At 39.3% G+C, this 27,146-nt stretch overlaps 1 protein-coding gene across 14 annotated transcripts in view; it reads left to right on the top strand.

The window, feature by feature from the left end:
• LOC144696101 (protein 4.1-like) overlaps positions 1 to 27,146 on the top strand; it is a 189,015-nt gene that overhangs the window by 87,361 nt on the left and 74,508 nt on the right. For 13 of the 14 annotated variants that reach the window (XM_078567377.1, XM_078567376.1, XM_078567374.1 and 10 more), the window contains 4 exons: positions 12,091 to 12,559; positions 15,806 to 16,021; positions 17,669 to 17,773; positions 24,193 to 24,235. In XM_078567377.1, the coding sequence (XP_078423503.1) occupies positions 12,091 to 12,559; positions 15,806 to 16,021; positions 17,669 to 17,773; positions 24,193 to 24,235 (833 nt within the window). The remainder of the gene's footprint in view (positions 1 to 12,090; positions 12,560 to 15,805; positions 16,022 to 17,668; positions 17,774 to 24,192; positions 24,236 to 27,146) is intronic. The other variant, XM_078567378.1, reaches the window with a different exon arrangement.

Genomic DNA, 27,146 nt, shown 5'->3' with positions numbered 1-27,146 from the left:
GATACATTGCACTCTTCCCGCTCCTCCAAGTCATTAATATAGATAGTAAATAATTGAGGCCCTAGAATTGATACTTGTCGCACTCCACTAGTTATGTCTTTCCAACCTGAAAAAGACCCATTAATCCCAACTCTCTGTCATCTTTGTGTTAACCAGTCTTCAATCCATGCTAATACGTTAGCCCAGTACCATGAGCTCTTATGTTGTGCAATAACCTTTTATGTGGCACCTTATTGAATGCCTTCTGGAAATCCAAATACACTACATCTACTGGTTCCCTTTATCAACTCTGCTTGTTATATCCTCAAACAACTCTAGCAAATTTGTCAAACATGATTTCCCTTTCGCAAAACCATGTTGACTCTGCTTGATTGCGTTAAGCTTTTCTAAATGTCCTGCTATTTCTTCCTTAATGATGGACTCTAGCATTTTCCCAACGGCATATATTAGGCTGACTGGCCTATAGTTTCCTGCTTTTTGTCTCCCTTCCTTCTTGGACAGGGGTATCATATTAGCGGTTTCCCAATCCCCTGGGACCCTCCCGGAATCTAGTGGGTTCTGGAATATTTCATCCAATGCCTCCACTATCTCTGCAGTTGGAGGAAATTTCTACTTATTCAGTACTAGATATCGAATAGGTATTTGAATAGCTTAGAGATAGTGGTGGTCTTGAGATGTGGAGGTAAGGTAAAGCTGGATATTGTCAGCATATTTGTGGAAACTGTCATTTCAGGTGATGCCACCAAACATGTAGCTGAGAAATGGGTGGTGGGGGGGTAGGCAGCGGCAAGCATAATTACTGGTGGGACACCATGGTAGTGATGTGAAGCCAATTAAAACCATGCACTTTAACAGTTCACTTTAACTTCCCAATGCTTTGCTAGCCACAACGACTCTACCCATTAGGGCATGGACTTGCAGGGTTAGCTGGAGTTCGTGGGGAAGGATCATAGACTCCAAGTTCCAAATGTGAGCCAGGTTGGCTGATCACTCATCATCAGCATTCTGTTAGGTTTAGACTTTAGACAATTGAATCTCGCACAGAATGTTGACTTTATTTTGAACTCTTATCACTCAGCATTTTACCTTGGGACCACTTCAACCCTATAGATATTCCACTTATTTCCCTGCACAGCTGCCGTAGAAGACAGCCATTATTTGGTCATTAGATAACAGATGCCATGAGTTTGAATCCTTGCTACCCAGGAGCTGCTTTTGAACAGTGCCTGAATGCTGTGACACCATCTTCTTATTACAGCATAGCCACACCTTGTAGTCCATTGAGTCGATATACTGAATGAGAAATTATTGTAGGTCAGCGCCCTCCCTCCCTTGAAATGGTTTTCCCATTTTTTACCACAAATCCACCAAAAAAACCTTTTGCAGTTTTTTAATTGATCAGCACTTCTAATCATGCGATCAAGAACTATTAAGACACCTTTTATGGTGCTGTAAGGTTGATCCATATTGAGATTTTGTCATTAAAAGAAGAGGAGAAAGATCAAAGTACCTTTCAACCCTCCTCTGTGCCCAGGTAGAAGTTGGCAACCACCAAGCTTTCTGCCATTATGAAGCAACAACTAAGGCAGATGCTCTTTTTGTGTTCTTCAATCAGATCCACCCTGGAGTCGTGCAAAACCATAATACTGTACTTAGACACTCGCTACTGTTCAGCTGAATGTTTAAGGTGGGGATTAAAGCACACTAGGCTCCCAAGGAGAGTTTGACAGGGCCATATCGTCTGTGAAGGTATGTCTATAGGCATATTCCCCTCTTCCTTTCCTAGTCACGGTTTACAAGTTACTAGATAATGATAGTGAGAGGTCTTATTTTCCCTGGACATTATAATTTTCTGAAATACATAGAAAATAGGAGCAGGATTAGGCCATTTGGCCCCTCAAGCCTGCTCTGCCATTTTAATATGATTATGGCTGATCCTCTATCTCAACGCCATACCCCCGCGCTCTCCCCATATCCTTGATGCCTTTAGAGTCTAGAAATCCAACTACTTCCTTCTTAAATATATTCACTGACTTGGCCTCCACTGCCTTCTGTGGTAGAGAATTCCACAGGTTCACCACCCTCTTGAGTGAAGAAATTTCTCCTCATCTCAATCCTAAATGACCTACCTCATATCCTGAGTCTGTGGCCCCTTGTTCTAGACCCTGCAGCCAGAGGAAACATCATCCCTGCATCCAGTCTGTCCAGCCCTGTAAAACTTTTATACGTTTCAATGAGATCCCCTCTCATTCTTCTAAACTCCATTGAATACAGGCCTAGTCGACCAACCTCTCCTCATACGACAATCCTGCCATCCCAGGAATCAATCTGGTGAAATCTTCGCTGCACTCTCTCCGGAGGAGAGTATGAGAAGAGGATCCTGGGACAGGCAGTCAGCAGCACTTAGAGGAGAGCGGACCTGCGTGAGAAGGGTAGCAGTGGCGGGAGATAAAAAGCGGCAGCAAAGAGCACCTTCAACCTGTTTTTACTTGTCAGAGCTTAAGTGTGATGTCAAAGGAAAACAGGTGATTGGTGGGTATCTCACCTGTGACTCTTTTGATTGGCCAAGTGGTTTAAATCAACAGACATTATTACATCTGAAGGGTATAGTTAAGAAATTCACTTTTAAAATATTTAGCATCCAAATTAGTTAAATAGAATAGAGGTGGCTGGGCAGGCGATGTGTTGCAGCTGTAGTATATGGGAGCTGGTGGACACCAGTGTGATTCACGGTGACCACATCTACAGCAAGTGTTGGCTGCTTGAGGAACTTTGGCTCAGAGTTGAAGAGCTGGAGTCTGAGCTGCAGACACTGCGACACATCAGGGAGGGGGAGAGTTACCTGGATACTGTTTTAGAAGACAGTCACACCCCTTAGATTAATAACATCAAATTTGGACCGTGGTCAGGGACAGAAGGGTGTGACTGCGAGTGAGGCAAGTATAGGAACCCATAATTTAGCTTTGAAGGAGCCTCAGCCAGTGCCCTTGTCCAATAGCTACAAGCTTCTTGCTCCTGGTGTGGATGAGGGCATACACTGCGGGGAGGATGAATGAACTGACCACAACACCGTGGTACAGAGCACCATTCAAGTGGGGGGAGAAAAGAGAAATGTTGTAGTAATAGGGGGTAGCATAGTTAGGGGAATAGATACTGCTCTCTGCAGCAAAGACCGAGTTCTGAAGGATGCGTTGCCTACCTGGTGCCAAGGTTAAGGACATCTCTTCTGGGCTGGAGAGGAACTTGGAGGTGAAGGATCCAGTTGTCATGGTCCATGTAGGTCCCAACAACATAGTTAGGACTAGGAAAGAGGTTCTGCTGAGGGACTACGAGCAGCTTGGGGCTAAATTAGAAAGCAGAACAACAAAGATAATAATCTCCAGATTACTACCTAAACCACGTGCAAATTGACGTAGGGTAAATAAGATTAGAGAGGTAAACGCGTGGCTCAAAGATTTGTCCGGGTTCCAATTCATGGGTCATTGGTACCAGTACTGTGGAAGGAGAGAGCTGTTCCTTTGGGACGGACTTCATTTGAACCATGCTGGGACCAGTGTCCTGGCGAATCGTATACTAGAGTTGTAGACAGGACTTTAAACTAATTAGTGGGGGGAAGGATTCAATTGAAGGGAAGCTTTAAAAAAAATCAAAAAGAAACAAGAGAGCAGAGGTGCAGGGTAGTGGAGAGGGAAGCGATAATCAAAGTGTGACAGGAAGGGGCAGAAAATATCAGTAGAAGAGTGCAGCAGAAATTGGAACCAGAATGAGCAATAATGGTAAAAAGTCAAAGCTTAAGGCTCTTTATCTGAATGCAAGCAGCATTTGTAACACGATAGATGAGTTGACGGCACAAATTGAAATAAATGAATATGACTTGATAGCTGTTACAGAGATGTGGTTGCAGGGTGACCAAGACCAGGAACTCAATACTCAAGGATATTCGACATTCCAGAAAAATAGGCAATAAGAAAAAGGAGGTGGAGTAGCTTTTTTAATAAAGGAATGTATCAGTGCAGTGGTGAGTAGAGCAGATATAGGTGCAGTAGATCATGATGTGGAATCAGTTTGGGTGGAAATAAGGAATAGCAAGAGGAAGAAGTCACGAGTGGGAGTCATCTATAGGCCCCCGAAGAGTTGCCTCACTGTAGGGCTAATTATAAACCTGGAAATAGTGGAGGTGTGTAAGAAGGGCACTACAATTGTCATGGGTGATCTTAATCTGCATATTGACTGGACAAATCAGATTGGTCGGTGTAACATGGAAGACGAATTTGTAGAGTGCATCAGAGATTGTTTCTTAGAGCAGTACATTGCAGAACCTACCTGGGAACAGGCTGTTTTAGATCTAGTAATGTGTAATAAGGTGAGATTGATAAGAGATATCATAGTTAAGGATCATCTAGGGGGTAGCGATCACAACATGGTAGAATTTCAAATTCAGTTTGAGGGCGAGCAACTCGGGTCTCAAACCAGTGTCTTCAACTTAAATAAGGGCAATCACAGAGGTATGAAGAAAGAGTTGCCTAAAGTGGGCTGGGAAAACAGGCTAAGGAGAAGGTCAGTGGATGAGCAGTGGCAGACATTTAAGCAGAAATTTGATAACACTCAGCAAAAATATATCCTGGTCAGAAAGAAGGACTTGATGAGAAGGATGAATCACTCAAGGTTAACAAAGGTGGTCAAGGAGAATATCCAATCAAAAACTAAGACATACAAAGTGGTGAAAACTAGTGGTAGGCCAGAGGATTGGGAATTTTTTAGGAACCAGCAGTGGATGACTAAAAAGCTAATAAAAGAGGGAGAAAATTGATAATGAAAGTAAATTGGCAAGAAATATAAAAACAAACAGCAGCAGCTTCCACAGGGATATAAAAAGAGAGTGGCTAAAGTGAGTGTGGGACTCTTGGAGAATGTGACTGGAGTATTGATAGCGGGGAACAGGAAAATGGCAGATTATTTAAACCAATATTCTGCATCGGTCTTCACGATGGTGGACACTATAAACATCCCAAAGATATCAGATAAACAAGGAGCTAACGGGAGGAAAGACCTTGTAACAGTCTCTATCACAAGGGACAAAGTATTTGACAAACTATTGGGACTAAAGGCAGACAAGCTGCCAGAACCTGATGGGCTGCATCCAAGGGTTTTAAAGGAATTGGCTGCAGAGATAGTGGAGGCATTGGTCGAAATATTCCAGGACTCACCGGATTCTGGGAGGGACCCAGCGGATTGGAAAACTGCTAATATGACGTCCCTGTTCAAGAAGGGAGGGAGAAAAAAAGCAGAAAACTATAGGCCAGTCAGCCTAGCATCAGTCGTTGGGAAAATGCTAGAGTCCATTATTAAGGAAGAAATAGCAGGATATTTAGAAAAGCTTAAAGCAATCAAACAGAGTCAACATGGTTTTATGAAAGGGAAATTATGTTTGACAAATTTGCTAGAGTTGTTTGAAGATATAACAAGCAGAGTTGATAAAGGGAACCAGTAGGTGTAGTGTATTTGGATTTCCAGAAGGCATTCGATAGGTGCCACATCAAAGGTTATTGCACGAGATAGAAGCTCAAGGTATTGGGGGTAATGTATTAGCATGGATTGAGGATTGGTTAACACACGGAAGAGAGAGTCGGGATTAATGGGCCTTTTTCAGGTTGGAAAGACGTAACTAGTGGAATGCCACAAGGATCAGTCCTAGTTTTGGTCCCTGTGTTTAAGAAAGGATATACAGGCATTGGAGACAATTCAAAAGAGATTCACTAGCCTGATTCCTGGGATGAAGGGGTTGACTCATCAAGAACGGCTAAATAGGTTTAGAATTTAGAAGAATGAGGGGTGATCTTATTGAAACGTACAAGATCCTGAGGGGGCTTGAGAGGGTAGATGTTGAGAAGATGTTTCCACTAGTGGGGGGAATCTCGTACTAGGGGACATAGTTACAGAATAAGGGGACACTCGTTTTAAACTGAGATGTGAAGGAATTTCTTCTCAGGGTAGTAAATGTCTGGAATTCTCTACCCCAGAGAGTTGTGGAGGCTAGATCACTGAAAGTATTTAAAGAGGGGGTAGATAGATTTTTGAAATATTGGGGAGTTGAGGGCTATGAGGAGCTAATATGAAAGAGGAGCTGAGGCCTGGGGCAGATCAGCCATGATCTTATTGAATGGCGGGGCAGGCTTGAGGGGCCGGATGGCCTACTCCTGCGCCTATTTTTTAAGTTCTTATGGCAAGTATATTCTTTCTTGGGTAAGGAGACCAAAACTGCACACACTGGTCCAGATGTGGTCCCACCAAGGCCCTGTACAGCTGCAGTAAGACATCCTCGCTTCTGTAATCAAGTTCTTGCACAATGAAGGCCAACATACCATTTGCCTTCTTAACTGCTTGCTGCACCTGCGTGCTTGCTTTGTGATTGGTGTACAAGGACACCCAGATCCCTTTGTACATCAACATTTCCCAAGCTATCACCATTAAAGTAATACCCTGCCATTCTGTTTTTCCTACTGAAGTGGATAACTTCACACTTTTCCACATTATGCAGCATATGCCATGTATTTGTCCACTCACTCAACTTGTCTAAATTGCCTTGAAGTCTCATAAAATACTCCTCACCACTCACATTCCCACCAAGTTTCATGTCATTAGCAAACTTGGAACTATTATATTTGGTTCCCTCATCCAAATCATCGATATATATTGTGAATAGCTGGGGCTCAAGCACTAATCCCTGCGATACCCCACTAGTCATCGCCTGCCACTCCCAAAAAGATGCATTTATTCCTACTCTCTGTTTCCTGTCTGCTAACCAATTCTCAATCCATGCCAATATATTACCCCCAATCCCATGTGCTTTAATTTTGCACACTAGCCTCTTATGTGGGACTTTATCAAAAGCTTTCTGAAAATCCAAATACATCACATCCACTGGTTCTCCCTTATCTATTCTGCTAAAGTTACATCCTCAAAAAACTCCAGTAGGTTTGTCAAACATGATTTCCCTTTCATAAATTCATGTTGACTTTGCTTAATCCCGTTGATATTTTCTAAGTATCCTATTATCACATCCTTTATAATAGCATTTTCCCTGCTACTGATGTGAGGCTAACTGACCTGTAATTCGCTGTTTTCTCCCTCCCTCTTTTAAATAGTGGGGTTACATTTGCCGCCCTACAAACCGCGGGGACTGTTCCAGTATCTACAGAATTTTGGAAGATGACAACCAATGCATCCTCTATGTCCATGGCCACCTCCTTTAGTACCCTGGGATTTATCAGCTTTCAGTCACATTAATTTCTCCAGCACTGTTAGTAATTAGTAATACTAATTTTCTTCAATTCCTCCTCACTAGACCCTTGGTTCCCTAGCATTTCTGGGAAGTTATTTGTGTCTTCCTCCGTTTCATTGCTCTGCCATTTCATTGTTTTCTATTATAAATACTCCAGTTTCAGACTGTTGGGCACCTACATTTGTCTTCACCAATCTTTTTTTCTTACACACTTACACAAGCTTTTACAGTCCGCTTTTATGTTCCTTGCCAGTTTACTCTCACTATTTTTCCCCTCTTAATCAATCACTTGGTCCTCCTTTGCTGAATTCTAAACTCCTCCCAATCCTCAAGCTTCTTTTTCTAGCAAGTTTATATGACTTTGGATCTAATACTATCCTTAATTTCTTAGCCATGATTGGGTTGTTTTTCCTGTTGTGTTTTTTGCGTCAGAAAGGAATGTATAAGTGTTGCAATGCAATTTATTCCTTAAGTATTAGCCATTGTCTATCCACTGTCATGCCTTTTAGTGAAGTTCCCCAATCTATCTTAGCCAACTCGCGCCTCATACCTGCATAGTTACCTTTGTTTAGATTTAGGGCGCTAGTTTCAGATCGGACTACTTCGCTTTTCATCCTAATGAAGAATTCTGTCACGTTAAGGTTACTTGAAAAGCAAAGTTTCTGCCTTTTAAGTTAGGATCGAAAGATTTAACCAGACAAATTTGGGGGGTTTTGGGTAATTTTCCATTTAGTTTTTTTTTGTTAGCACATTTGTGGCATTAGAATAAATAAATCTTCCAGTTGAAACATTTTTAATATGCACAAGCTTAATCAGTGCTGTCATCATATTGCTGCATGGTGCTGCTTTTCCATGTGTACTTGCCGCAACACTAGACCAAGTCATGGCATGGCATTAAAAGGCTATCCTTGAAATGAGATGGCTTTGCTTACTCTGAGGGGCACCCCTTAAATCATGCTTTGTTTTGCCATGCAGTCTAGATATCTTGTTTACAATAGGTTCTGCAATGTTTACAGTTTACTTCTAGGTAAATTGGGAAATGAAGTTTCTACTTCTGCTTTTTAAAGCTTTTTTGTGCATTATAATGATCTCAACATATGCTGGTTAACGCCTGCATTACTCAGAACTGGCCCAAAAGGGAAGCACTAACAAATCAAACTTGGCAATTTAAGTGTATTCCATCTGAGACTTTTTTAACTAATACTTTTTATAAGTACACAAGACACAATACCACCAATATTTTACACGTGCTTGCAATGCCAAACTAACCTGCCATTGTACTTAATACAATGTGGTAATTGTGTTAAGTTGGGTATAAATCTGTTCCTTATGGCACTGTACTCCCCACCCCGCACTGATTGTGGAATTCTGACTATTGAGGCCTATAATATGACATAATTAAACAACAATCACAGGTTTTGGTTGTGGAGAGGTTATGAGGTGATTGAATGAGGTTCCTGTTATACATAAGCTTGTGTCATCCCTCGGCCTCTGCGCAAAAACAGGGAACTCCAAGAACTATGGTAAGCCAGTATAGGTGGTTGATTAATATCTACTGATAGTGAAAGGAATATCTTTGCTATCATTCATCATATTGAGTCCATGCACTAAAGCTGGTTACCTTTTTGTCAAAAGGGCAGTCTTGATAGTTATCTTGTGCCCCAACATAACAGAAGAATCATATTGATTGAATAGGTCTTTAGTGGCTCTTTGGGTTGCTGTGGCACACACATTGCATGCTTTGGAGTAAATATCACTTCTTGATGTAAAGTTAGAGTTAACCTTATGTAAAAGCTCTCTTTTAAAATAAAACATCTAATTGCTATGTATTGTTCCTAAACACTTTGCTGCAACTCACTTTCACAAATTAACAACAAGATAAAAATTCCTGTTTCTTTTAAAGGGTATTTGTTGCATATCTAAGTTGATTGTGTTTTTGTTATAAAAAATACATACTTGGTGTCAACATTGGCTCAGTGATAGCACTGGCCTCTGATTCAGAAGGTTATGAGTTCAAGTCTCATTTCAAAGAGCAAATAATTTAGCTTGATATTTCAATGCAGTGCTGAGGAAGTGTCATATTGATACAGCTGCTGTCTTTCAGACTAGAAGTTATACTGAGGTCTATATGCCCTTTCTGATGGACTCCTGTGGCACCATTCAAAGAAGTGTTATGGACCTCTTTGTGTCCTGGCTAATATTGTGCTTCAACCTAATCACGAAAATTGATTATTTGGTTATTTATCTCATTACTGTTTGTGGGGCCTTGCTGTGTGGATGTTGGCTGCCACATTTCTCTATGTTGCAACAAATACTACACTTTGTATTTCATTTGGCTTTGTTATGCCCTGAGGTTGTGGAAGGTATATAAAGGCAAGTTTTTTTTTGTGGTCAGCAATAATATTAGAAAGGAGCAGGCCAGATTATACTCTTGGAATGTGTAGGGTGTGTTGCAGATTTGTGCAAGATTGTGGAATTTTATAAGGCCCAGGAAACATTTTCATTACTTTCAGTGATTTGCATAAGGCTTTGAACTTATGGCCTGGAGAAACTGTGGGAGGAAATTGTTAAAGATCCAGGATAAATGCACTTAACATTTTTTTCCATCAATTTTTACAAGACTTTCAATTTGATACCGGTGTGGCCTGATAAAGGGAACTTTGGCAGAAAATGGTTAAATCCTGGATCTTATCCCAAATTGTTTTCTAGTTCTTAAGATCTGTTTAAGGAGACTCCTCAAAACAATTCTTCAGAGAAGATTGAGCAAGGTTGTCCACCATCAGTCATGAGTCCTCCAATGTTGTGTTGTGTAATGCTTTTTGAAAGTAGCCGTGAAGTCTATTCCAGACAACGCATGAAAGAACACCTTTCTGTATATATATTGCGGTGTTGGCAGATTCGGTTTTAGCGTAGGCTACTCAATTGGCCAAACTTTGCTGGAAACATAATGGTGCATACAATTATTAATGCGCAAATTAACCAGCAAGTTCAGGGGCTTGCGAGAGCATGAGTTGCGAATCTTCAGAACATGCCAGCTGACTTGTGTTGCTCCACCATTGCTTCTCACAAACATGAACAAACCCTTAACCCTTGTTATTTTTAAGAACTTGCTTTATATGTAGATTAATTGCCAATTAAACTAATCACAAAGTTGTGTTTGTTACTTAAGAGCATAAGTAACCTTTTAATGACCTGTTAATTTTTAGTACAGTGTCAACCTACCCCTCTGGCCCAGGGAGGAAACAATTAAAACTGTTCAGTCTCATTCTTCCATGTAGTAAGTTCCTTTCTTAAAATTCTTACCCTTCCATTTGTCCTTTCTCTCTGTCCTCGATCTCTCTCTCTCTCGTCGCGCGCTCTCTCTCTCTCGCTCTCGCTCTCTCTGTCCCTGTCCTGTCCCCCTCTACTCTCTTTCCTGGCCCTGTCCCCCTCTCTCTCCTATCCATCTCCTCTCTCTTCCCATCCTCCTGTTCTCTCTCCTGGCCTTCCCCCCACCTCCCCTCTCTCTGACTTCCCCCACATCCCTCTCCCTCCTTCCCTCCCTCTCTCTTTCTCTAGTCTCCCCCGCCCCCTCTCCATCCCTCTCTCTGGCTTCCCTTCTCTGTCTCTGTCTCCCCTGCCCTTGCGGTATCCCTCTCACTCACCTTTGCCGTCCAGCCCCTGTCGCGCTTTCGCCAGCCCCTCCCTGTGCTTCCCCTTGTTCCTCTCTGATCATATTTTTCCTCTCTATTTCTCTTCCTGTTAAGGTGTTGGTCCAATTCACCTTCCTCTGTTATTCTTAATTAGTTTTCAGTTCTTAAGTTGCAGTTGTTAAGGTAGTAGACTGTTGGACCGGTTGCTCTCGCTGCTTTGCTACCAGCGTGTACTTCTGGCGCAAAGATTTTCAAGTGGTAGGTTGCAGGAAAAGTCGTATGCAGAGAGATGCCCACTAAGATCCCCATTCCACAAGATTTGGCCGAGTATGTTGATTAGTGGGATGTGGTGTTGTGGTTGAGATGTGGTGTCCCCAAGTGGGGTACTGTGGCTTTTGCATGGTGCTCAAAACTTATTTTAATGAAACATGGGGGAAATTGTTACATTTGTTGGTACTTGTTAAGTAATCCATTAAAAAAAAATGTTGTGTGCTTATTGGAGTGCAATATACAAGTCCGTGCCAGATGTACAGCTGTTTTGACAATTTAGGGAGTTCTTTCAAGGGAGTTCCCTTCTGTTGTGCAGGGCAAGTGATGACTGACCCTATGATGTGGTCCCCTTGAGAGGTGATGTGGATTTGTTTGGTACTAGTTTCCATAGAGTTAGGGTGTAACTATGTTGCTTTAAAATTGAGTATCTTAAAAGTTATTTTCTCTTAATGTCACCCGATTTAGTTACTGCAAAAACAAAATTACAGTGGAATTCTTGGATAGTTTCTCTCAGCTTTGCCACACATTAACACATACAAATTGTACTTGTTACTTCCCAATTAGTTTGCCAAGCATTTCCCAACAAGGATTAGTAAAAAAGCAATCACAGGTTCTGGTATGTATAGTTCTTTAGAAAAATATACTCTCAGCTGTATGTTCTGTTTCCAGAAATGGCCATGTTGCTTTGAATTGTATACTATGTTGTTGGTGATGTCGTCATCTTAGTGCCGAATAGCATTCATTTTTCAGTTCAACAGCTCAGACAAATCAGAAATGTATTTTAGCATAAATCTGTAAGGAAATGCTGAATTGAGTCTTGAGAATCATGATTTGCCACCGTTTAGTTCCAACTCTCCAGAGTGAGCATGAGTATCTTATGTTTTTTTTAACTTTTTTTAAATGCAGTTTCATCATGGCCACAGAAGTTAGCACAAGTGCTGCGACAGGAAATCCCCATCAGCAACAGTCTACTTCTGAGCAGCAAGAGCCTCCCAACTTTGACAAAGCAGAAACCCAGCCAACGGAGAATCAGCAGCCTACAGAAGTGGTGGACAAGCAAACACCAATCAACGGTGGTCCAGCCCACAAAGAGGAGGCAGAGAAAGAGCAGCCTTCAGGCAGCAAAGGATTGTCACGCTTCCTACCTGGCTGGTTCAAGAGACCCAAATCTCAGATTTCAGAAGAAGAGGGTGGAAAAGAGATTGGTGTAGCTTTTGCAGACGACAACACCGTACCACTACAACAGCAACTGAATTCAGTAGAGCAAACAGAAGAAAGGGAACAAGGGGCTCCTATTGCTGATCAGGAGTTGGATGATAATATTGAAGAAGAAGCCACTTTAGATTTACATTCCCTGAGCAGTGCTGAAACACAGGTAATAAGTGCCCATTCATTGGTGGGTGATGATCAGATGGTGGAAAATTGTGTTGGATTGCTTTAAGTTTGCTGACTTGCAATTGGCTTTTTTTTTGTCGCCAAAACAGTTCTATGGGCAGAATCTTCAGTTCAGTGAACGGGGCCCGTTCACTGACACGTAAAATGATGCGCGGTTAGCGCCCACCAAAGTGTCTAAGGCCATTTAAGTTCCAATTCAAATAATTAACATAGCTGCCCATCCAACCTTAAGGTTGGTGGGCAGGCGAAGAGCCCAGGCGGCCTTCGCGTTTATCATGAAACCTCATCCATGGGTGGGGTGAGGGTTTTTAAACTTTAATAAAATTTTTCAAAAACATTCATAGCCATGTCCCAGCTCATGTGACACTGTCACATGAGGGGACGTGCCTTAAAATTTTTTTTCCTCCTTTATTTAAATTTTTACATATCAAACTGATCTCCCTGAGGCAGCTCTGTGCCTCGGGGAGATTAGGCCCCAACTCGGTATACTCCCCCTGCCCGCACAGGGAGTGCTCAGCGGGTGCGCATCACGCTGGGTGGGCCAATTAAGGCCCGCCCACGTAAAATGGCGGCACGCAGCCAATTGCGGGCAGCAATCGGCTGTGCACCCGCTCCTGCCCAACCCCCCCCCCCCAACGAGGAGAAAATTCTCCCCTATATTCTAAAAAGTGTTAACCATTCTACAATGACAATATATATATAGCTGGGAAGAAATGTGCATTAATCTGGGTCCAGAGAAATTCCTGTCTTTGGGTTTTTATGAATTTTTAGCTGAAGCACTGTTATGTTGAAATAAACGTCATTACTGCTGGAGTTAATTTATTGGATAGCATTTATTCAAAACACTAAAATAAGCACTTGAAATATAATTTTTAAATTAACAAAAATTCTGCTGCATTATTATTCCTTTTTCACCATTCTCCCTTTCTTCTCCCCTTTTTGTATTTAACTATTTTGCTTTAACTTACTAATTAATTGATCTATTGTGCATGAATATATGAAAAGCTTCTACCATACATTTTGAAAATGAGCGCAACTTTCATAAAATTGGCTTTCAAGGCTTATTTCGAACCCCTAGTTATCAGAAGCTTGAATGTAATGAAAAAGAATAAAAATGCTGGAAACCTCAGCAGATCAGGCTGGATCTGTGGAGGGTATAGGGTAAAGTTAATGTTTCATGTCTTTTAACCCTTTGGAACCCAGGAATGCAAGGGTTAAACTATTTTAGTGGGGCCAAGTCTTTAATACATTTTTTTTTTAAATGTCAAGCATTGCAAACGAGTACAATCATTGGCGGGTGTTGAATCCCAACAATGGTCAATTAAATCAATTCATCCATGCAGCTGGAAGGATTAATGATAAAGTTGCAATCAGCACGTTTTTGCTATGGTGAAGTCGTGGTTTACTTCTCCATTTCAAGGATAAATAGAGTAACATATTGGACGGAAAATATTTTTTCCCCAGCCATTTCCCAGAATGTGTTTGATTTTGTTTTTGGATCAAAAGTTTTATGCTGTGGGTGAGTTTGAGTTTCACTAGTACATTGAAAAGTTTCCTGATGCTTGGAAAACAGTCACCTTTTTAAAGTAGCCATTATTAAACTTACGTTTGACCTGGTTAAAGCAAGGATGCCCAAAATGTTGCCCTCAGATCTTGGTAAATCAGCCTCTGAAGACCAAGAAAATCAGTCCGCCTTATACTTAACCTTTCTTGCTTGAATTTTGTCAGCAGAGTTTTGGAATTAACTGTTTTTAGCAATGCTGCCACATTGATGAACGAATCTTAAATCAGAACACCACTTGCTGGTGATTGCTGCCTGGAATGTAGTGACATGAATGGAAATATAGACTTTTAAACTTTTTTGTAGTTAGAAAGGATCCATGGTGTGTGACCATTTGGGCTGAAGAGTCCTGACATTTGCACAATAATTTTCAACAATCTTTCAACAGTGGTTTGTACTTTGTTGCACTGCTTAACTCATTTGGGAAACCGATGTCAGTACCAGAGCAGTATAATTAAATTATAGTACTACTAAACTTTAAGCTGACAGCTAGCAAAGACTAATGTGCGTACAAGTGATCCCAAATCTTTCTCCCGGATGACTGCACACAATTGCAATGTTAAGGACCTTTCCATTAAATAGCTGGGAAATTGGCAAGTGAATTCACAAGAATAATTCAGTTGGAACACATTTAAACTTGTTAACTGTTGATACACAAATGTTTGATAATTCAAATGAATACAATTACCTTTGTATTTGCTATCAAATATGGCAGCAATTTAATAAGGCATTCAAGCAAGGTGCATAACCGAGGGCTTCCTTAGTATACTGGATATCAGTAGTGTAAATCTAAACTTGCAATGTGAGAGAAGAGTGATTCTAGATTTGATAGAAATCACAAGCCTGCTCACAGAACAGGTGTTAGAGTTTTACTGTAAGTAAATAATTGGTATATTGCCCAAATCCTGTTGTTCTACAGCCTAAGATTGTGTATGAATGATGCCAGACTGTTTAAATTGTTTCTGACTAATTAACTTTTGCAACCAAATAGATGTGCAAAATAAGACATCCTCCTCTGGAGTTTGGAAATCTGCCGCATGAAAGATTGACACATCTATTTAAGTCTTTCAAGAGTTATGCTGAGAGCAAAAGATGGATATTTGGCCATGTGTAATGATGCAAATCAGTTTCAAAGTATCCAAGTAAATTAATTCAGTTTTATTGGGATAAGAATAGTGCTCATTCTGTACATAGGATGTCACACATTAAAAATCAAATTACTGGATTATAATTTAGGCAAAAAAACTGACAATCCATATTCAACATTCATCTGTATAAGTCGCACAAATAAGTTGAAGTAAATAAATCTACATAATAAAAATTCAGTGTAGGGCACATATTTCCTTAACACAACTTTTTTTCATTGTTGCAAATTTTAGGTGATGCTCTCTGCCAACATTTACTCTTATAATTCTTATATGTCATCAGCATTTTCCATTCAATTTTTGAGATACTCGGCCCCTGTCGGGTGAATATTTTGAAGTCTCTTTCCCAACTGAGTTGCCATCATGTTTATAAGCAATTCACCAACTGACCATGAGCAATGCCAGAGGCAATTTGTTTCAAAATAAGTTTGAATGTAAAGTTATTTATGGTGTCTTCAGCATGAAACATGAAAAGACATCTCTGCTGATTAGATATATGCATTTGGTTTTGGCGTTGCAGCCAGCGCAAGAAGAGAAAGAAGATCTTGTTCCAGAAAAGGATCCAGTGATTAAGGATGAAGTAAAGCTAGAAACCCCCGAAGAGAAACAAGGTGAAAGTACAGAGCTAAAAACGAGCAAGGTTTTGAAACCGCCTCCTAAGGTTACCAAAAACCCCAAAACCATGCGCTGCAAGGTGACTCTGTTGGATGAAATGGAATTTCAGTGCGATGTTGAGGTAAGAATGATGCACTCTTTCTAGCATTGATTATTTTCTCTGTAGTCTACAACTGTTGACTAAGATTTTAGGAATCAACTTGAAGGAGACTCATTACAAACTCTTAAAACTTTTAACCAAAAGACGTGTCCAATAATTTGTGAGTCTATATGAAAATAAACTTCTAAGCAATAATATTTTACATTTTATATATAAAAGTGTGAAACAAATGTTTTATTTGTGTTTCCCGCCTCCCCTTTGGTCCTCATGCACCATTTCCCTACTGAGAGGATGGGAAGGGAACCTGCCTCCAGGTATTTGTCATTCACACCATTTAACCAGCCACTAGGTGTGCAAGGACGCTCTGGGGTGATCCCCGCTGACTTTTTCTTTCATTCCTGCACCAAAGCTCCTGAACCTTTGTTTGTTACTTCCAATTGGTAATCTTAATGGTTAGTAACTGACATAGGTGGGGTTGTAAAATGAGGCCCTCTTTGTGATGCAGTATACTGGGAGTCTTAGTCAGGACACTAACCTGCTGTGTCGTTGCTCCACCTAAATTGTTCTTTTTGAAAAGCACAAGTGAACTACAAGGCCCAAACTGTGGAATACCACCAAGGTTTAAAAAAAAAGTAGGGGAGTGGACTAACTATAAAGCCAGAAGCAAAGTAATTCCAAGCTTGGGTTTTAAAAGCCTGCAGATCAAAGAGAAAGGGGTTACTGAATTTGACAATATTTTCTATAACTTTGAGCTCTTTGGAAAGCATGAGTTAAGCGTAGGGTTAACTAGTACAGTAATTTGTTTCTAAAAACTATTTTGCAATGTTGCACACTTGTTATTTTACATCAAATGCAGGTAAGTACCCTTTAAAATAGCCAGAATTAATTTACCATACAGAGGATAGGGTAGTGTGGTTTATTAAATAATTATTGATTTTGCTTAAATGGTTAAATAATTGTATGCTCTCTTGACAACACCAGACTTCTGAAATAAAATTTCCATTCGTTCCCGGTGGGTGCAAGACCCCAGAGCTGAACTGCCCACACAGTGCAAAATAAATGCTTGATGTGATCCTGGCATGGCCTAACAGTGGATCCTATCTAATTGTTGATAGCCAGGCGGTGTATTGATTCTGTCAGTTGATGGGAGCCTGTGTTTAAATGCAATAGCTTAACACCAATGCAAAAAATGTCCAGATCGACAAAATAAATTTTTACAGTTACAGGGGAAGATGTTTTCATTTGTAGCCTATTTTTTGTGAGAAAGTAACCTCAATCAGTGCTGTCATTAGGATTTTTTATACATTGGCACTAATATATTGCATCGAAATTATGTTCTGAGCTGAAATTTTTGAGTCATTACAGTATCTCTAAATCCTCCAACTACCAGGACTTTACTCCAGCAATCATAAGTCAACATACTGTTTAACATTTAGTGGAACAAAATCTGTGGAACATTGATCAAAACTTTTATTTAAAAAAAAGAGTTTTTCTGATTCCTGGTGACAGCATTCATTATTATACTGTAGTAATGCATGTGCAGTACTTAGTGACATGGCTCTTGTGAGTTTTAATGTTGAGCGTTAAAATTATTCAATAAGTCAAAACATAGCATGCCACAAACTGATATTATAGAACATAATATATCTGTAACGTTGTTGATTACAGAGACATTCCAAGGGACATGAGCTCTTTACCAAAGTGTGCCATCACCTTAATCTTCTGGAGAAAGACTACTTTGGTCTGGCCATTTGGGATTCAACAAACCAGAGAGTAAGCTATTTTATTTTGTTTGCAAATATGTTAGAAAAAGATCACACCATTTGCTTCTGTAAGGTACTGGCCCTGGTATACTACATGATATGCCAACTGCATTCAAAATCTGATTTTCCTTTTCCACTGCTTCCTCACTGAGGCGTTCAGAATTTGATTTATGGCTCATCTTAACTAACATATCATAAGACATAAGACATAGAAGCAGAAATTAGGCTATTCGGCCCATCGGGTCTGCTTGAGTTGTAACGATGTAGAGAACACCATAGGACGCAGTTGTGAAAAATAAGAGTATTGTGAGACCACATCATTCTTGAGTACACTGATGCCATAGATGTAAGGCAAGAGTTGAAAGTGGGATAAGTGACTATTTCTCAGAAGCTACTTCTTCTCTACATTCGCACTACGATAGGACAACAAGCTGGTCTACCCATCCTACATCTGGGAAATAAAGGAACAAAAGTTAAAAATAAGATTTAAAATATAAGATGAAGAAAACGTTTTTATGAAGTCATAAGCTGATGGGCATATGGACTGAATATCCAGCATCATTCAACAATTCACTTAATTACCTTCTTTCACAATTATTTTAATTAACACTTTTAATCCCACAAATATGAAACACAAATACCTAAATTCAGACAAAATTATTATGAGATGGTGGTATAGTAGTAATGTCAGTGGACTAGTAATCCAGAAGTCCAGGCTAATGGAGACACGGGTTCAAATCCTCACCACAGCAGCTGGTGGAATTTAAATTTAATTAATAAATCTGGAATCAAAAGCTAGTCTCCGTAATAGTGACCATGAAACCATTGTTGATTGCTGTAAAAACCCACCTGGCTCACTAATGTCCTTTAGAGAAGGAAATCTGCCATCCTTACCTGGGCTGGCCTGCATGTGACTCCAGACCCACAGCAATGTGGTTGACTCTTAGCTGCTCTCTCAAATGGCCTCACAAGCCACTCAGTTCAAGGGCAATTAGGGATGGACAACAAATGCTGTCTTTGTCGGTTATGCCCACATCCCATGAAAGAATAAAGAAAAAAAAAAATTTGCACAATTAATTTACTTTCATTTGCTTTACTCTGCTTGGCTTGGCTCTAGTTTAATTAGATTTACTGTTTTTACTTATATGATTTCTACTAATCATTCGCTACATCCTCAGTGTTACACTCAAAATCCTCAGAATGAAAATCTACATCTATATCTATTTCCTCAATGTTTGTTAATACTCTGAATATTTCATCAGTGTCAAACGCAACATCTATAGCATCACTCCCCACATTTTCAGCGTTCTTGAAACACTAAATATAAGAATAAGAATATAAGAAATAGGAGGAATAGGCCATTCAGCCCTTCAATCCTGCTCTGTCATATAATAACTTTTCATCTCAACTCCACCCCCCTGCACTATCCCCGTATCCCTTAGTTCCCATAAAAATAATAGTCCAACTGGGCCTAACCAGTGATTAATAAATGTTTAGAATAGCAACCCTGCTTATTCTCTACAATTACCTTAAATTCTGTTATAAATTGTTTGAAGTAGAAGGATTATTGATTATTCACTTCAGCATGAAACTCTTACTGAAAAGCCAATGAATTATGAAGTGCATCTCAAGGACTTGATTATAAGGAAGGTAACAAACTTACAATTTTATAGAAAACCAACAGAATTACAGAATTTAATCCCCATAGAGGGAAATAAGCACAATTATGGGTCCTGTTGCTGGTGACGGAGTTGCAGAGCTAAATGTGCAAAAAAAGATGTGATCCAGGCCTTTTAAATTCTATTGGACATATATAATGTAGATACCAGCTAACTGTTTGACTTAATATGAGTGTACAGCTAGATTGCACAAGTTTAAAATTAACCAAGTCCATTGAATCTAGAGATTACAATTAGGGGCACAGGAATACTATGCATATACTTATGCATGCATTAAAAATGCCCAAATTAATTATTCAGCTCCTTTTTTTGAAGGGTTAAATAATCTGATTGGAAATAAAATAGAGTTAAATTGGGATGGTTACTGATTTGAGATGATCAAATATTGTACTGGACATAATGCCTCCTATGCTAATAGGAGAGAGGTGTTGTAAGGTATTGACAGAGCCTGTGCAAAAATTGTAGAGATGTAAGTGAGTGAATATCGTGGAGATCTACTTAATGACATTTTGAGGGCAAAGTATTTATGGAGAATTTTCCCAAAGGAGAATAAATTGGTGGAGTAGACTCATGATATGTTAGATTGTTTGTTTACATTCAATGGAAGAAGTGGACATTTTGGTCCAATTGCCCTTTTTCTTCATTCAGCGGTCCTCTATATTAAGGATTTAGAGGTTTTTTAAAGAGAAAATGCTGCATTTCTTTTTTACAATTTAAAGCATTGTTGGTCAGGGTTTCACGGTGCGTGATTCAATGTATTTTGTGTGTTCCGTTGTCAGATGGGAAACCGTATAGACGAGTGTTATGATCTGGTCAGGGAATGTTACTGGTTAAAGAAGAAATCCGAACAACCGGCAATTAATGGACAGAACTATGTCACAAGATTTCACATTTTTAAACAAAAACAAACATTATTTTATATCAAAAAAATTTAAACAAATTAAGCACTATTAACTTAACACAATAACTTACAAAGACTTGTGCTACAAACTCAGTTCTACTTTCTTTTTTACCCCAAGGGTTCCCTTATCTTATGAAATCTTTAAGATTCATTCACTTTTCCTGGAACCAATCCAAAAGTTTTAGCATTGCTGTCCACAATTTACTCTTCAGTGATTTCTCTTCAGCGTTCCAGTTTTTCTCCAAGGCACATGATTTCATGGGGGTCCTTCTATTAGCTTTTGGCTTAGCAGCCCTCCAATTTCTTTATCGACCTCGGACTCTGCTTCCACAGCTCCACCATGGGCGTCCCTGGAACTCCTGCGCAGTGGCTTAAAACATCAGAAGACACCCTTGGCTTTCAATAGCCAGCTGTTATGGTTTCAAACTGCAACCAAGCTGATTGCTTCCAGAACTCTAAATTCAACCAGGTTAACTGCCTTTTATTGAGGATTACAGTAGATTTCTTCCTTTAGCTTCCAGCTAAACGAATCCTTCGGTTATTTTTCCCCTTTCCAACTTTGTCTTATGCTGAATACCTGTTCCCACTCTCAGGCTGTGTCATGGAAGATTGACTTAGCATTTACTCTACTTCAGGTGTAAAGTCTGGCTTTATCTCTCGAATTCAAAGGAGCTATAAGCTATGTAAGACCCAAAGCTGGCACAGTCTCTTAGCTCTTCTCTCAATTGTCTTGCTTGCTGGCTATGCCCTAACTGAATTCACAGAGATAACTCAAAGAATCTCATTAAGCTTCATCCATCTCTATGGCAATGTGACACACATGCCTGATCCCATGCAAATTAACTACCTTTTAATTCCAAAGTTTCCTTTTTATTCTGGGCAACCACATAAAAAAAAATGCATATCTCTGATAGAATAACTACAGATGTCACATCTCCAGTCCTTTAGCTAAGTAAGCCCACCTGCCATTTTATGCCTCCCATCCTTTTAGCTGTGACCTTACCCAGTAAACATAAGTTAGCTTTTGAATTGAAATTATCTTAAGTCAGTGTGATTTGTCAGCCTCTAGTTGTTTACCAGGGTTTTCCCACTGAACTTGCATTTTAGTTTACATTTAAAACATATTAACTATGACATTAGGCATACGTAACATTAAAAATCCAAAATTCAGCCAGTGATTTCATGAGACATTATTGGACTTGTTAGGTGAGATATAAGTGGAGAATGCAGTTCAGGCAGTGATGCATAAAGAGCAAAAAACTGGCTACCCGAAGTTGAGTTTGATTTTTTTTCTCAATTTCTTTTGTATCTGCATCGATTTTCTCCTGTCCTTGCAGAGCTATATTTTCACACCCACCAAATCCCATTCTCCCCATTGGCTATTATTCATGGCTGATTTATGCGGTGAGTCTTGGCAGACCTATTTTCTGGGTATGCATAGCAGCTGAGCCAATATACATATGCATGTGCACTTGCAGCAGGGGTCATTGAATAGTAATTGTGTATAAATAGCAAAGGCAGGTTGTACCTAGTTGTTATCTGATGCCAAAAAAATTACAATTTTGTTTTAAACAGCAGCTATGTTCAATAGTCTTAAAACGTAAAGGTATATCTTGCTTTTGTTTCTCCTACAACTTAATTATAACTACTAAATTTGAAATTTAAAAAAGCTCCTTTCCAGATAATCTTTCTTCTTTGTCAGAAACCATATTTAGCAGCTTGCATTTGGAGGTACATGTATTGCATACAAATGTTTTGGCATCATACCAGTATTTTCACTCTGCAGTTTTTTAATATTGTGCTAGTGTTCCTGCATTAGCACCTTACATATGTTTGCAAAACAGTGCAAATTACAGACTGCAAAGGCTTGCAGCTAAATGCTTTTGCACTGTGCAGAAATCATAAGTTCTGAACATGTGACACAGATCCATGTTTGGGACTTTAAAATTTGCATGCAGCTTCTTAAAAGGCAAATTTCTGTAAAGAGAAATATTCACTTAATGGATTGTAGAGTTTATGCATCCAGTCTATCTGTGTGCTTACTGTGTAGATTAGAAATCATTTGAAGCCTATAAACAAATTAAACTTTGCACAGGTTAATTTCACATTATTGAGGGGAGTTTAGTGTACAGTTCAAAAGATGGTTACTGAACAGATTTCAAAATTGTCCACCCAGCCTAATAGCAGGGCCCTTTATTTTTCTCATATATTGTAGTTTAAAGGGCTTTCACTGAAAAGATTAAACTATGCTGCGTGGAGCCTTAATCGTGCATTTTTCCCACTATATCGTAACACTAACCAAAAGAGAACCCTTCAGAAGTGATTTACTTTAGACCCAACAGATTGAATGGCTGAGTTGAATCTTTGGTTAATTAGATGGGTAAGGGTAAAAGAGCTATCAATTACTAAACACTTAACATTGTCTCTAGGATTAGAGAGCAGAATGTGTTCTGAATACCTGAGTACATCATCAATCTTTAGTCAAGGTTGCAGCAGGTCGTTATTTGTCAAAAGTAGAATGTTACAGTTGATGAATGTTATGTTACCTGATATAGCTTGTTCTATGTTCATTAATTCTCTCGATTGAACAAGGTTAAGAAAACAAACTTTTCCATGATGGAAAAGTCAGGGGCTGTGTGCTAGTGCAGCTTCTCACCAGAACTACCCAAATGGGGAATTGGCCTAAAGGTTTATCCATAACATAAAACATTCGTACGATCTCCTGATAGCAGAAAAATGAAAGATTACAAAGTAAACAAAAGCTTCTATAGTGCCTTGAATATAATGAAACATCCCAAGGCACTTCGCAGGAGGATTATAAAACAAAATGTGACACTAAGCCACATAAAGTGATATTAGGTCAGATGACCAGAAGCTTGGTCAGAGGGAGAGGTTTTAAAGAGTGTCTTAAAGGAGGAAAGCAAGGTAGAGAGACAGAGAGGTGTAGGCAAGGAATTCCTTGGGACTTAGGCAACTGCCATTGGTGGCCATGCCTTTAGAGCAATAGAAAGCTAACACATTGTTATCATTTACTGCGAGGGGAATTGAATACAAAAGTAGAGAGGTTATACTTCAGTTATAGAGGGAATTGATGAGACCACATCTAGAGTGCTGTGTACAGTATTGGTCTCCTTATTTAAGGAAGGATGTAAATGCGTTGGAAGCAGTTCAGAGAAGGTTTGCTAGACTAATACCCAGAATGGGCAGGTTATCTTATGAGGAAAGGTTGAACAGGCTAGGCTTGTATCCACTGGAGTTTCGAAGAGTAAGAGACGACTTGATTGAACCATAAAAGATACTGAAGGGTCTTGACAGGGTGGATGTGGAAAGGATGTTTCCTCTTGTGGGAGAATCTAGAACTAGGGGTCACTGTTTAAAAATAAGGGGTCGCCCATTTCAGACTGGGATGAGATGAAATTTGCCTTCGGAGTCGTGAGTTTTTGGAACTCTTTCTCAAAAGGAAGTGGAAGCAGTTTTTGGATATTTTTAAGACAGAGCTAGATAGTCTTTCACCCCTTTGCTTATAAAGAAACTATCAGGTAGGTGGAATGTGGAGTTGAGATTACAATTGGATCAGCCATAATCTTCTTGAATGGCAGAGCAGGCTTGAAGGGCCAAGTGGCCTACTCCTGCTCCTAATTCAAATGTTTGTATGTAGTAGTACTACTTTTAAAGGAGAAAAAATAGGTTTTGGTTTATTTTGAGAATATTGAAGAAGTTTTCTTCATGATTATTGTTATAAACTGTTCAGTAATATGTTTCCCTTCTGTTCGAGGTTCATCCAGTATGATGTACACTTTTATTTCTGTTTGACAAGCATTTAATGTAACTTTTATTTTATGATTTCAGAGTTGGTTAGATCTCACCAAAGAGATTAAGAAGCAGTTACAAGGTAAGAATCTGTGTGCAATAAATCTGATTCATCCAAAACCCTACAGCCTGATTATTTAACAGAGAAAAATAATCCCTGTTGGGTTCTTTTATCCAATGTATTCCGAAACTTGTTTGTCGACGCAAAAAAATTTATAAAATATGACCATGTTAATAATGCAACATAGGCCCATGAAGTATTCATTTTACATGCATTTTAGTGCATTAGGGATTTTAATGATCACTTTGATTTCTATCTTGTTCTGTCTTTGAACGAATTCTTTCAGGATGTTTTGTCTGATTTCATAAAATGGAATGTTTCCTAGCTCGGTACTTGCGTGTCCTTCGATCCAACCTTATGTTGGCTGTTCATATGTGGGGTTTCTCTTATAATCCCATAACAATTGATAGAATGAATACAGCAAAAATTATCCATAATCAGTGTATTTGAATTGAATACAATACTACTAAAATAATGGTTGGTGATTAACGTTAGAAGAACCCTAAATAACCTCTTGAGAGCAACAACAAACTTGTATTATTACATCCCAAAGTGCTTCACTAAAGTGTAAAATTGGAATCTCCCCATCCCCTTATTTTGGGGGGATAGGAAAGAGAAGAGTTTATAGTAATAAAATAAATAGAGAGACATAAATATAGCATTCCTAAGATTAAAATACTTCCATAAGAGTGGTGTGAACGGAGGGCAGAGTTTCAGAAACCAATTCCATTGTCCATTATTTTAGGCAAAAAACAAACCTATCCTTCTGGTGAGAATCTGTACATTTCACTGTTGTATTTTGTTTATAATAGATTCACTGTCATCAATTGCTAAAAAAGAATTATAATGAAGAAGAAAAAGACTGAAGTGCTGCTGTTTACTATAGGGAAATGTAGCACTATTTCTGTGGTCAACTAGGCTCCAAAAATACATCAGTGGGATGAATGACTAATTCTTTTGGTGTTTGAAGGATAATTGTTGGAAATCCCACCCACGCCAATTACTAACTATTAAGGTTACTGAGAAGTAGCAAACATAAGTATAAAAGCTTTTATGCAGGACTGACGGGAAATGTTTGAGGGGGTCACCCCAGAGCATTCCTGTATGCCTAGCGCACAGAACCTGACTGCTCTTCAAATAGTACCTTATGATCACTAGCATCAATTTCAGCAACTGTGGGGAGATTTACTTCAGAGTGCACTACAAGCTAAGAAGCATTCCATATGTGTGGCTTTTTGTATTTTCCCCGTTACAGTGTGTAATAGGATTGTTTTATCAAGACTGTTTCATTTTAAAACAGGATGAATAAAGAGAGAAAAGAGTGAGTAGGGAAGAAACTAGCAATCTAAGGGTTTTGGTAACTTGGCGATCAATGTATCCAAACATTGCGTAACAGAAATTATCAAAGCCAATGAGCAGCTAAATGGTACAAAAGTACAAATCGAGGAAATATTTAAATTGTACAATACTCTGGTCAGACCACCTCTTGGATTACTGAGACTAATGTTTACTCCAAGCTGTGCTGTGGTGACAGTATAGCAATCAGGAATGTGCTGCACAGGGAGCAAACGGGCTGCACGCAAGAAGTGTTCACTTTTAAGACCTGCATGGCTGCATGTCAGTCTTAAATGAACTGCCCAGTGCAACAAGCCGGCTGTGCACAGCAAACATAAGATAGAGAGAACATGCTCTGAAACCCAAGAGAAACATTGATATTCTAGAGATAATGTAGAGAAGAGTGATATTGGTGACACCAGGGGGCTGTATTAAGAGAAAACCTAGAGAATGTTGGGATTTTCAGTATTAAAAGGATGTGATTTTATAAAGATTCATTTATGCCTCATCACATAACAGTGTAATGGCTCATTTGAAGGATGGCACACAACAATGCAGTAACTACAGCATTGGAGTGTTAGCGTAAATAATGTGTTCAAATTCTGGGATGGGCATTTGAACAAGGGCAAAGTTATCAAAGAAGTTTACTAATGACCCAGCTTCCTTTGTGCAACAACTTGAATTTATATTGTCCCTTTAACAGAGGAAAACAACTGAAGGCGTTAAATAGAAGTGTAATCAGACAAAAATGGACAGTGAAGTGGAAAAGAACTGTAAAATTTTACTTTTCTCACTCATCTTTGGTTCAAACCACTTGAGCATTAAGTAACCTTGCTTGCACTTCCTTGTAGTATTAAGCAAGTGCTTCAATTTGTCAGAGATGACATATTTTGGATAAGACATCAAATCAGTGGTCTGCCTGCTCTGGTAGATTATTGGTGCATGGTATACTATTTGAATAACAGGAACATTGCCCCGGTGTCTTGGCCAATATTTATCCAGCATCACCAAAGTATTAACTGATCACTTGTCTTGTTGCTGTTCGTAATGCGTTGCTGTGTACAATTTGGCTTCTGATTTTTGCCTGCATGACAGTAACTGCATTTCAGAAGTAATTGGTTTTGAGCATTTTGAGACATCTGATGGTCTGAAAGATGCTGGATAAATATAAGTTTGTTCTTTATTCCATCTCCTGAAGGTATTAATTCCTTGTTGGAATGTAATTCCATCATACTCTTGTTCTCTGTACCTCATCGAATTGGCTATTGAAGTGTGAGCTCCAGTGAGTTTAAATTAGTTATTCAGCTACAGCAGGTATTACAGCTAAACCTAATTCTGTTTTCACTCAACCACACAAACAAAAATCATTGTAATGATCATGATCAAATAGTCTTGGTTTTTCTCTCTCTCCCCTCCTTGGGCTAAATGTTCTTTATGGAATCAAGAAAAGACCACTTGACCCGCTTAGCATGCCCTGGTTAGGTTAAATAAAAGGTTATCTTTAATTACAAGTGTTGGCATTTTTTTAAAAAAGGCCGTGATTTAATTTTATTTTACAATGTGTTGAAAACCATTTGGTGGACAGTGTAATGACAGT

This window comes from Cetorhinus maximus, chromosome 21 (genome assembly GCF_964194155.1).
Source record: "Cetorhinus maximus chromosome 21, sCetMax3.hap1.1, whole genome shotgun sequence".
Classification (NCBI taxonomy): domain Eukaryota; kingdom Metazoa; phylum Chordata; class Chondrichthyes; order Lamniformes; family Cetorhinidae; genus Cetorhinus; species Cetorhinus maximus.
Note: the sequence above shows the minus strand (reverse complement) of the source record. Positions and strands in the feature narration are given on the sequence as shown.